The sequence below is a fragment of the Ovis aries genome, chromosome 3, assembly GCF_016772045.2.
Source record: "Ovis aries strain OAR_USU_Benz2616 breed Rambouillet chromosome 3, ARS-UI_Ramb_v3.0, whole genome shotgun sequence".
In the NCBI taxonomy this organism is placed as follows: Eukaryota; Metazoa; Chordata; class Mammalia; order Artiodactyla; family Bovidae; genus Ovis; species Ovis aries.
Window position 1 is genome coordinate 31,825,504 of NC_056056.1, and position 12,494 is coordinate 31,837,997.

At 43.5% G+C, this 12,494-nt stretch overlaps 1 protein-coding gene across 22 annotated transcripts in view; it reads right to left on the reverse strand.

The window, feature by feature from the left end:
• Positions 1 to 12,494, reverse strand: part of ITSN2 (intersectin 2) — a 124,440-nt gene that overhangs the window by 11,852 nt on the left and 100,094 nt on the right. For all 22 annotated transcript variants that reach the window (XM_060411905.1, XM_060411913.1, XM_060411896.1 and 19 more), the window contains 2 exons: positions 1,969 to 2,090; positions 213 to 319 (listed from right to left, as the gene is read on the reverse strand). In XM_060411905.1, coding sequence (XP_060267888.1) covers positions 213 to 319; positions 1,969 to 2,090 — 229 coding nt within the window. The remainder of the gene's footprint in view (positions 1 to 212; positions 320 to 1,968; positions 2,091 to 12,494) is intronic.

The window sequence follows — 12,494 nt, forward strand, 5'->3', positions numbered from 1 at the left end:
TTAATCAAATATTTTGTTATATTTTGCTTCAATAATGATGTACTTTACAGTACATTACAGTTAGCATTTCATAAAATAATAATAGAAAGCCTGAGGGAGAGGAAAGCAGTGGAAGTTCTCTGTTAAGCAGCTCAGTTGCAGGGAGTGAGGTGGGAGTTGTGGTCCTAGGGCTGGGGTGGCCGCTGCCACCAAAAGCGGTGCTCACAACTCACTTCAGCAGTTTCGTGTTAGCCATGATGAGCTCCTTCCAGTTAACAAAGATCAAGGCCATCTCTCCTTCAGTGAGAAAACCTGGCTCTGTTATTCGTTTCTGAAAAACCTAGATTCAGAACAAGAAAAGGAAGTCAGCTCTAGGGCAGTACACAGCCTGTGTGGTCTAAAGGAAATGGTATCTTCATACTCAGAAACCAGGAAGAGCAAGGTACTTTTATATAAACATAGACCATTGAATTTTAAACTGCAAAATTTCCCTATGTTTTGCTATTTCGGCTCCTCTCAGGGCTGATTCTGAGGACTGAATCCAGCAGTCCCATCAAGGAGAGTCTCATACCCACCTCCTAGAGGTCTTACACAGGTTAATTAAACCATGGGCATAAAGCATCCCACACCAGGAGGGCCTGCAGAATTGAGGGAGCAGGACTGTTGTCAGACTGCACCATAGGAGTCTGGAAGCATTTAGTGAGAAGTGCAGCAAGAAACACCAATGCCTTACCTCACCCCCAATGCTGACCACCAAGCACATGTGGATTTCAGAGGCTGGCTGACCAAAGGGGAAGTGATAACACTTTACACTGGTAATCCATAGAACTTGAGGTTTCACAAAGTTCTGATATGCTCACACATGCATATGTGTGTGTGCATACATGCACATGTGTGTGTAGGTTTCTCAGTTAACTTCACAGATGATGATGTAGGTCATGCTGAGTCAGGTATTATTATTCCCAACTGACCCATGAAGAAATGAAGGCTGAGAGTGATGTCCTCAAGGTCACAAAGCTAGTTTCCACTAAACAACTAGGGAATGACTTTAAAAGCCTTAAGGAAATGGTGACATCATCTGAGACACCTCTCCTCATGTGTAATCTCTCCAAAATACATGTGACATTACTCTATTGAAACTGTTCTAAACTGATGTTTATCGAGTTGAACCTGGAGTCCAAGAATTCGGATAAAAGTCTATGGACTGACATCTCTAAACCTCTATGGTTTCAGAGTCAGACGGAAGATGTCTGGATGCTCCTATGGGAGAGAGAGGCCTGGAAACAAGGTCACCCTGCTCTGAGGCACTCTAGAAGGACAGGGAGAGCATCTGATTGTCCTTTCATTCACTGATTGACTTGTGTTACTGCTTGTGCCTTCTGTTGACCGGCCCAGTGTCAGCCTCAGTGAGGAGAGCAGAGGAGGATGTGGTGGCCAGGTCCTTTCGGGGAGGGAATGCTGATAAGAACACTGTCCACTCGCCTGTGGACAGTGCTTTTCATCCTAAACCCCTGACCCCAACTTGACGCCTCACCCCTGAGAGGGTCTTATGAGGTGGCAGAGTGGTTTTCAAAACTGATACACACATTAGATGAACACTCCCACTGCCTCACAACTCCACTGGAAACAACTAAACTTTATGAAAATGTCAGAAATGTCAGGTATCTGACTGGCAGTGCAGATGTCATGAGAGAAAAGTCTGAGGCAGCACATTTGCTTTACGCCTCCCCACCCACCCTGTACCCTTGTCCTTCCTGACAAGGCCACCTCACGGCCGACTGAGGCACCGAGCGCCTCTTCTCTCCTCATGCTGAATGACCTAATCTGACGGCAAGAGCTGACTTGAGACCGTCAAGGCCCCTCCAACAGGCAGAGGAAGCGTTCTGAGGGTGTGAGAGTGCCTGTTGCTGCTGGTGACTCCACTGTCAAAGGCGACACCCCGGTACAAGCCCCCACCCCGTAGGGAGCCGCAGAGCCTAGCGCCCTGACCTCCACGACGAGCTGCAGGTCGTCCACATAGCGCTCCTCCGTCTCAATCAGCTCATGGATGTAGCCCTGCCTCTTCCTTTCCACCGGCTGCATGGTGTCCAGTGTTTGGAGATCAGCACACCCTGTGGAAAAGCAGGGTAGAGTTTCAAAATATTATTTTCTTCTCCTGGAAGGAAAGAGACATCTACTGGCAGGATGCACTGAGTTTACAAATATTGCCTTCAAAGAATCCCATGGCCAGCCAAAGGGCTCTGGGACCTGGGAGAGCAGAGCAGTGTACACCTGCGGAAGCTGGATTCATCATTGGTGCCTCGGTGCTCCAGAGCCACAAATTAGCAACGCCTGTAATGGCTCAATGTGGCCTGAATGTCTTTCTAAGGAAGTCAAGACAATGTGAAGGATTTTCAGAAACAGCCTCAAAGAGGCTATAAACTGTGCTGAGCTTGTGAAGAACCTATGCTATTCTTGCCATCTCAACACATTTTCAAACTATTGTAATAATTAAAGGAATCAAATGCTTGAGAACAGTGTTTTCCAAATTGCAGGTCATGAGCCATTTGTGAGTCATTCTATCAATTGATTTTTTAAACAGAAACAAAACAAAATTAATAAATGAATTGAAGCTACCATGTATACAGGGGGCTTCCCAAGTGGCGCCAATGGTAAAGAACCTGCCTGCCAATACAGGAGACATAAGAGACATGGGTTTGATCCCTGGGTCATGAAGATCCCCTGAAGGAGGGCATCACAAAACCCACTCCAGTATTCCTGCCTGGAGAATCCCATGGACAGAGGAGCCTGGCGGGCTGCAGTCCACAGGGTCACAAAGAGTCGGACACGACTAAAGTGACTTAGCATGCACCATGTAAACAGGATCGGTAAGTACTTCCTGAGAAAATTTTCAGTTAGGTATGTATTTGTGGATGTAAAATGTAGTTCCTACTGTGAGCTGCTGTTTAAAAAGTGTTTGAGAAACATTTCTCTAGATTTCCCAAAGTTAAGTGCTCAGTGAGGAAACCTAAAGTGCCCAGAACCCAGCAGTTCCCAGCAGGAACACTACCTCAAGCAGAGGGAACGAACTGGTGGTTCAGGCTACTCTGCAGCCACAGAGCTTGAGGGCGGCCCAGGGCAGTCTCGCATGGCGTGAGGGTGAGAAATACCGCATTCACTTCAGATCAGTGTGCAGGCAGAGCTCAGTGTCTAACTGAAGTGATGTTAATCTCAGAGTCGTTGGGTTAGAAACTGAAGGCTTGGCTTACGTACAGGAGGTGGGAAAAGGCCTCAGAAAGCCCTTATCAGACAAAAAGAAAAAGCAGGTAGGGGCCCCGCAAGCAACAGCAGTAGGCAGTCGCAGTGTGTATCCGGGAGGCAGACAGGAGGGCAGCAGGAAGGTCTGGGGAGTGAGGCCGCAGGAGCAGGGGCAGCCACCAGCGGCCTCTGCAGACGGCGGAGCATGGATCGAGGCAGACACCCGCTCGGGGACAATCGCACAAAGCCACAGAGGTGGAAAAGGCCAGGATCAGACCAGGAGGTTCTCTTTCGGGCTGCTTCAGGATGTTTATGTGTTTTGTAGAGACTGGGCCTTACAGAGAGTTGTGAAGACAGCTGTTCTACTTTCTGCACGTGCTGCCGACAGCTTAAAAGAAATTACTCCCACGGTCGGACAAAAATTGATTTAAGGCAGGTTCCGTTTGGTGGTACCAAGCAGAGCACAGTGCCACGGTCACGTTCAAACTTCTCAAGCTTTCTGGGGACTGTGTTTCACCCTGTTCTAGCAGGGAGACCTGCAGGAATGAGCAAGAACTGGGGACAAGTCCCTGCCTGCCCGGCTCTGCAGCCAGGAGGCTGGGGGAGGCTGATGCCTGGGACAGTTGCTGATCACCCACCACCCAGCTGGCTCTGGTGGAAGCAGTGACAACAGTTTCTAAGGCTGCTCCACCTCTTCGCTGGTGGTTTACAAATCTTGGTCATTCATATTCTGCCACATTCACATTCCAGCTCTACTATTACTTAGATAACATTTTTGTCCATGTTTGAGCTAAATACCTAGGGAAATCATGGGTTCGATGTGCTGGTTATGTTTATTCTAATAGTCACCACCATAAACATGTAACCATTAACATGAATTGAATTTTCCTGGGCCCTCTTTTTGCATGCCATTGTGTTGGGCACCAACAGGATAGCACACTTTAGGAAAGAATGATATATGATAAAACCTGCAAGCATTGGCCTGTCTGTTCAGTGTCTGTGAATAACAGGAATAGTCTCAGGTAGTTTATAGTTTCTAACGCTGGAACATACATGATGTGAGCTTCATCAGGATGACTGTGGGACAATCCTTGTACTAACGCCCTAGCTGACATTTGTGCATTTCATTACTTATGGTCCTTAAATGTTTATCCTCAAAATTTCTAAGCTGACCCCTACCATCACTTTTAGATGCTCTTATCTCTGATGTCAGGGGAAAAAAAAAATGCAGGCATGATGCCCCTTTAACATCCTGCCTGTCTCCCGGCTCACTTATCCCTGTACTTCCTGCCTGTGTCAGGGGCCAAGAGGATCCTGCTTTGTCCAGAAGCAGAATCCCAACCCACCCTCTCTGGCAGGACCCTTCCCCGCCCTTCCACTTCCAGTCCCCAGTGGTCCCTCCAGTCTATGAACACAGTCCTGTGTCCCCCCTACCACAGTATTTACCACACACACATGTGCCTTCGACACTGCTCCCTCCTCAGACACCCGTCTCTAGTCTTACTGCCAAATGGCTCTAGAGGAGGCTGTCAGTCCCTCCCCCCAACCCCGGCTCTGTCACCTCTCCAACTTAGAGTCACTGGTTTCTGTCCCACTGCTCCACTGACACTGCCTTTTGCTTTTGTTTTTTAACTTTTTATTTTATTTTGGAGAATAGCCAATGATGCTGTGATAGTTTCAGGTGAACAGCTAAGGGTCTCAGTCATACATAAACATCGTATCCATTCTCCTCCAAACCCCCCTCTCATCCAGGCTGCCAGGTAACACTGAGCAGAGTTACCTTGCTACACAGTAGGTCCTTGTTGGTTATCCATTTTATTAATAAATATAGCAGCAAGACACTGCTTTTGTGAAGGTAATGACAACTCAGCATTGCCAGTCCAGAGACCCCTGGGAGCTCATATCCTCCTGTACCTGCCCACAGCCCTGATACCTCTGATGAGCTGCTGCTTCCAGCCCTCCGGTCTCTCCCTTAGCCCGTCACTCTCCTCTTCCTGGTGTGTCCTTTTGCATTTCTGCTTCTGCCTGCCTCCAGGCTCTCTGCTTCCCCCAGTCCAGCAAACACTACAATGTATTTCTGGCATTCCTGACCTGCAGGGTCAAATGAGTGTGGGCTAAGCTACAGATGTCTTTCTCTGCTGGGGTCACAAGGTGCATGGACATACCAAGGCTCTGAGAAATCCTGCTCTAAAGAAACATTCAGTTTGAGTGAACTCAGAGCTCCCCACACTTACTTGACCAGAGAACCCTCTGTTTTGAGGGGAGAGTGAATCTGTTGAGAACTGAGGAATTAGGGTTTATGGATAGAATACACCCCTCTGCCATCCTCTGCACCTGCACTGTCCAATATGGTACCCATTAGCAACACGTGACTACTCAGCACTTGAACCTTGGCCAGTCCAAATAGAGAAGTGCTATGAATGTGAAATATACAGCAGACTTTAAAGACCCAGTACAAACATCCTGGAAGGTAAAATAACGCATCAGTACAGAAATTGTTACACCAATTACATACTGAAATGATAATATTTTGGATAATGCTGGGTTAAGTAAAAATAATTATTGAAATTAATTCCATCTGTTTCTTCTTACTTTTTAAAATGTAGCTGCTGGAAACTTTTAAATTACATATGGGCTTGTATTTGTGACTTACATTATATTTATATCGAACAGCTCAAGCCAGCCACTACATTTTTTTATCAGGTTTCCTCCCTGATGGAAATGTTCAATGGCTGCTGTTTTTTTTTGCAGAATGAGGTCCTAACTCGGGGAGAGCACGAGGCTCCGGAGTCTCCTGAGTCCACCAGCAGCCTGCCTCTGAGCGTGCCGCCCACCTTCTGGCCAGCCTGGCCTGTGCTCAGTGCTCATGGTGAGCTGCACGCACTGGCCATGCCTTGGCTGTTTCCGCTTCTGTCCTGGGCTTTGTCCACAGCCTGTCTCCACACAGAAGATCTCATTACCCCTTCAGGGGAAGCTCACAGGATCCCACTCTGGGGAAACCTCTCACGTCCCCTGCCCCACTTGCTCCCACAGTGCCTCTCCTTCATGTTTCCGTGATCCCGGTTTGCATCTGTATTATAACACTTCACATAACGTGACTTGTAGTCCATCTGTATACAGTTAGTATGGCCATCTCTCCCAGTGGAGGTTAGGGACTGGGTCTGACACAGTCTATAACAGAACACTTAGCAGTGCTTTTGCCATGGAGGTCAGGGAATACTTACTGAACGGAAGGCTATTCTGTCATCTCCAGACCCATTGCTCGTCTTTCCCCCGCTCTGCTCTGTCCTTTTCTCTTACTGAAGCACAGCTCTTAATGGCTCCTTTAGTCACATCTATTAGTGGTAAATACTTTCAAATTTTGCCTGAAAATGCCTTTATCTCCCCCCCTTTCATGAATAGTTTAATTAAAATTCTAGTTTGACAGTTATTTTCTCTTAACACTTCCTATCGTTGAGTTGTGTGCAGTCAAGGCTGACTGCTGTTCCTATGTAGTTATTCTGCTCTTTCTTGGTTACTATTTTCAATACTTTCTTTTCCTCTTTGGTGTTTTGCAGTCTAGGTATGGCTTTATTTTTTCCCAGAAGTCACTGTTTTTCCTGAATCTGTGAAGTCACATCTTTCATCACTTCTAGAAAATTCTCAACCTCTAAACAGGCCAAACTCTAAGGTTACTTTTGTAAGCTCCTTCCTTACTTGGCTTCTGCCTGGATTTGGTTAACGAGAGGAGGTTCCATCAGGATACTGAAGACTATTAGGGTAGACTAGGAAAAGAATCCTCCTGCCACAACAGTGAGATGACAAGAAAGCATTTAGTCCCCGCTGGGTAAAGAACAGAAATGCCTGGGCTGCATCTCACATAAATGTGGAGTTCAAGAACTCCTGAACTGATGAATTAACACAAAAATTAGTTTCTGGCTGGTGATACCTTCAGGGTGCTTCCCAGAGAAAACGTACAACTGGTCTGGAGGGTCACTCTCACAACCTTAGTTCCACAGGATTTACATAGAAAAACCAAGTCTTGCTAAAGCTGAGTTCGTAGTAAAAAAACAAGGACAGACTCCCCATTCATTTTGAGGATTAGAGCTGCAAGAACTTTAGAACAAAAGGGGGTATAAAATATGTATGTTTAAAATAACTCAAGACATATATAATGTACTTGAAATCCTAAGTAGGGTCTAAAAAACCAATAGGCAGATTTGAAAAAGAAATGAACAGAAAGGTAAATATTATTGTACTATTAATAGATGAGATAGCTGATCAAACACATCTGAGGAAACAATCAGTAAATCTGAAAAAGAGCTGAAGAAATTACTTAGAATAGAGCCCAGAAAGACAAAAAAGTGGAAAACATAAAATTAAGGTTAAAAGATATAGAGGAGGAAATGACAAGGCTCAACATACGTCTAATAGGAGTCAAGGAAGGGAGAATAAAAAGAATGGGAAGAGATAATACTGAGAGAATGGTTGATAATTTTCTAGAACTGATGGAAGTTATGATTATACAGATTCAGGAGGAACAATAACTCCTGGGAAAAAATAAAATAAACCCATACCTAGACTGCAAAATACCAAGAAAAAAAATTGTTGAAACAGTAAGAAAGAAGGGGCAGAACAATTACACAGGAACAGCGATCAGACCTGGCTGTAGACAATGCAACCCAAGAATGCTGAGAAATGGGAGTGTCGAGAAAAAGTAACTGTCAAACTAGAATTCTAATTATACTATTTTTCATGGAAGAAAGAAAAGAAAGAAGTCACTCAGTCGTGTCTGACTCTTTGCAACCCCGTGGACTGTAGCCTATCAGGCTCCTCTGTCCATGGGATTCTCCAGGCAAGAATACTGGAGTGGGTTGCCATTTCCTTCTCCAGGGGATCTTCCCAACACAGGGATTGAACCAGGGTCTCCTGCATTGCAGGCAGACGCTTTACCCTCTGAGCCACCAGGGAAGCCCATTTTTCATGGAAGAGGAGGATATAAAGGCATTTTCAGGCAAAGTTTGAGAGTATTTACAACTAATAGATGAGACTAAAGGAACCATTAAGAGATGTACTTTGGTAAGAAAAAAATCAAAAAGAGAAATAAAGAGATGCAAAGGGTAGTGGGAAAAAAAAGAATGGTGAACACAAATACTAGTAATGATGTGGAAAAAGTTATTTATATTAGAAAGTAATAATAATGACTAAGTGGGATAAATTCAATGTGAATTTTTAAAAAAGAAGCAAAGAAAATACATGGTAAATAAAACATGTCAAAAAAGATAGAAGTATCAGACAGTTCTAGTAAATGTAAATAGCTTAAAACTATCAGTTAAAAGAGAGATTCTAGACTGGATAAAAAAAAAATTCAGCTAGATGCTATTTACAAAGATACCTAATATGTAAAGTAATGGAAATAAAGGACTGGAAAAAAACTATCCAAATGCAAAATATAAAAGAGCAGTGTGTGGGGGGATTTATTAGCAACACACAAAACAGGATTCCAAACACTGTATAAGAAAATATCATAAACAACTCATGAAAATGTAATAATTCTTATTTTATTTGCAACCAACAGGAGCACCTCAAAATCTAAAATAAAAAGCTGACAGAATTACCTCCCCCAAAAAATAAAGAAAAAAGAAAAACTAAAAAATCTATCATTGAAGTACTATATTTTAATATTTTTCTCTTAGTGAAAATTAGTAAGAATATGAAAGATTTGAACACAATTAACAGGCCTCATATAATGAGAATATAAACAAGAGAATACACATTATTTTGCTCAGGCAACCAGAGACATCTTTGATACTTTTCTTCTCACACTTCACATTCAGTCCACCTATAGCTCCATCTTCAAAATAGATCAGAGTGGTCCATAATCTGACCACGTCCTACCTCATCCACCACCATCATTTTGATCCCCCCTAACCCCCAATGTAGTCTAGCAAGCCAGAGCTATTCTATTAAAACATAGCAGGTCATAACACTCTTTGGATCAAAACCCTTCAATGGGGTGTTCTCACTCTGAGCAAAAGTCAAAGTTCTTAAAATCAGGCCACAAGAAAAAATCTCCCCCATCTCCGTGGATACCTGTCCTCGCTGCCTCCTCCTCTTTCTCCTTCCTCATTCCAGCCACACTGACCTCTGTGTTGCTCCTCAAGCATCACAGGCAGGCTCCTTGCACGTCATGTTCCTTCTACCTACAGTGATCTTCCACGTGTCCACAGGGCTTCCTCCAGATACCCATCACATCTGTCTAGTCTTTGCTCACATATCACCATGTCGGAGAAGCTTCATCTGAGTAGTCAGTTTGAAACTGAAATCCCTCTGCATCCACTTCTCCCCACCCAGCACTTTCTTTCCCTAACCTGCTTCAGTTTTCTAAGATTTCACATACTTACTCGTCTTGTTTTGTCTGCTGCTGCTGCTAAGTCGCTTCAGTCATGTCTGACTCTGTGTGACCCCATAGACGGCAACCCAACAGGCTCCCCCGTCCCTGGGATTTTCCAGGCAAGAACACTGGAGTGGGTTGCCATTTCCTTCTCCAATGCAGGAAAGTGAAAAGTGAAAGTGAAGTCGCTCAGTCGCGCCCGACTCTTAGCGACCCCATGGACTGCAGCCCACCAGGCTCCTCCATCCATGGGATTTTCCAGGCAAGAGTACTGGAGTGGGGTGCCATCGCCTTCTCCCTGTTTTGTCTTACCCTACTCAAATATCAGCTTCAAGAGGACAGGACTTTTTATCTATTTTACAATCTTCTATGTCTCCAGTGGCTGACACATAGTAGTAGGTTTTACAAGTATTTATAAATGATGATATGAAGATAGACTCTGAGCTGCAGGAGATGGTACATAGATATTAACTACAGGCAGTCAGAAAATGATGAAAACATCCTGGGAAGTTCTTTCTGATAGACAAGAAGAATGGGAAAGCAGGAACAATGAGAGATCATGGCTACTATCAGGTCAAAGTTCCCAGACAAATAATGCGTGGTAGGCTGGGCCACAAAACCCCCCCAACCACGTCCCCCCTCCCCACATACACTTGTTTTTTAGGATGTGGAGACTGAGAGACAAAATATGAATAATGATTATGAAAACTCTGTGTCCCACTATAATTGGGAACCACTCTTCTAAATTACAGCGCAAGCAAGAAAATGAGGCATCTTCACAGATAGCTGCCAAGATTCCAAAAAGTGAAGGACAAAAGGCAATCTGTGATGACTGACACAAAGAGGGCTTGTTCAGATGACATCACAAAGTCCCAGAAAGGTCCTTGCCCATTCTGAGGAGAGGAACGCCTCTGAACAATGCTGTTCTCTGTGTCCCCAAGTTCAGCTGCCAGGGTATCACATAATGGTTTTCAGTCTCACTGTGTGGAAAATCAGTGAAAAGATGAGATTTTAACAGTAAATCCAGATGACTGAGCTGGGTGCATTTTCTGAAGGCTGCCTTTAATACTGAAGCTTTATCAAGGCAATAGGAAATTACTGGACATCTCAGTTTGTAAGAGAATAGCCTTTTATCTGCTTGGCAAATATTTACTGAGTGCAAACCATGTGCCGGGTAGCATGCTCCCACCATGAAGCCATACACATTTGTGGTTTTGCTTTTGGAAATTTAAATAATCCTTGAACCATTTTTTAAGCTCTTGTGTGGTTTTTTGATGCTTGTCAAGTTCTGTGCCATCAGGTGTTATGTCGCTTAAGTACAGAAAGGTCTGTCTGTGTATAGTCTAATGCTGCAGACCATCAGAAAGCAAAATATTTCACTATCAGAAAACAGACACATTCTAGAACTGCCAAAAGCAGCTCTACTGATAAATGCAAGTGGATCCGCATTTACCAAAATAAAATCAATTTGGTGTTATTTTTTAATTTACAGGAAAATATTATAAGCCTAAAAGACAGCAAAGACCTCCCCAAAGCAGACAGAAGTGCAGATTCTGGCCTCAAAAAGCAGTTAGTTGAAGCTGATTTTTGCATTATCTTCTAGTCTCCCAGACTTGATTCTATATCACTGACTTAACTGAGGGAATTAATGTACTATTCAGAATACAGAATATTATGAAGAGATGTCATGAAAGAGTAGTTTCATGTCCACCCAGCACAGAACTTCCAATTTTAACAGTACAAATAACCAACATGTGTATCACTATTTACAAACCTCTGATCAATCCTCTGATTAACAAATACAAATTTGACCCCTACATATAAGCATATGGAAAATCTGAGGCTTAGTAGTTAAGGGACTTACTGTAGGATTTAGAACTACCAAATCCCTAAATCTAGGTGTGTTGATCCAAGTCTTACACTTTGAAATTCCAGGCCCTTTTAAATGGTGCTTACATGACAATCCTATTTGGGGTGAAACACTGGCAATAGCGTGTACGAACCTGACCTGGCCTCAAGCTTACTGAATTCTTGAGGAAAAAAAGATTTCAGTAGAAATAGTTGGAATGCCAAAAAATCCAAAGGCACTGAAGAAGCCAACAGGGTCCTTAGTCACCTTTAACTCTTTTTTTATATCTCTGTGACATCATTGGTTCCTTTACTAAACTTCTATTCGGTTACACATACATAACAACTTGTATCTAACAGCCAATTTCAAACAGACTGTGTACCCTTCACGCTCTGTATTAGATCATCCATTGTTACAGTACTGACCTGGGGCAACAGGAGTTTCATCTGCACATATAGTTTTTTATTGTTATTACTAAGCTACACCTCTAACTTTACCCAATGGTATGACTATACAGCCTGTGTTTTCCAGCTTTTTATGATATATAATACTATGCCCCAAACTGCCAAATTTAGAACACACTAATTCTGTAGCACTGCCTGACTCTGATTTCATGGTGGTTAACAGATGACCACTGGTGACAGGTTTCAAAGCAGCAGGTCCTTCCAGTACCTTGAAATGCAACTTTACCAGCCTCAATTCACTTAAAGCTGTTAATGCTCTTTACCCTCTTCTCATCTATATCTTGGAATTAAATGATGATTGTTCTAATTTTGTGATTTGAAGTAACAGCAACTCCAAGTTAGTGAGGGATGGCTAGAAGCACAAGCTCTGAAGTCAGATCTGGACACTAGTTATATTCCATCACACCCAAGATGTTTAGTTCATCACTTAGGATACAGCAAATGCTTGGTAAGTATTAACTGTTACTTCCAGTATCTATATGCTAAGACACTGGACTGGTGCTTCATAAATTGCTTAAGTCTCACCTGTAAGATAGATATTACTCTCTTCATTATAAAGGTGAGGCGAAGGCTCCTAGGGGTGAGCTCATAG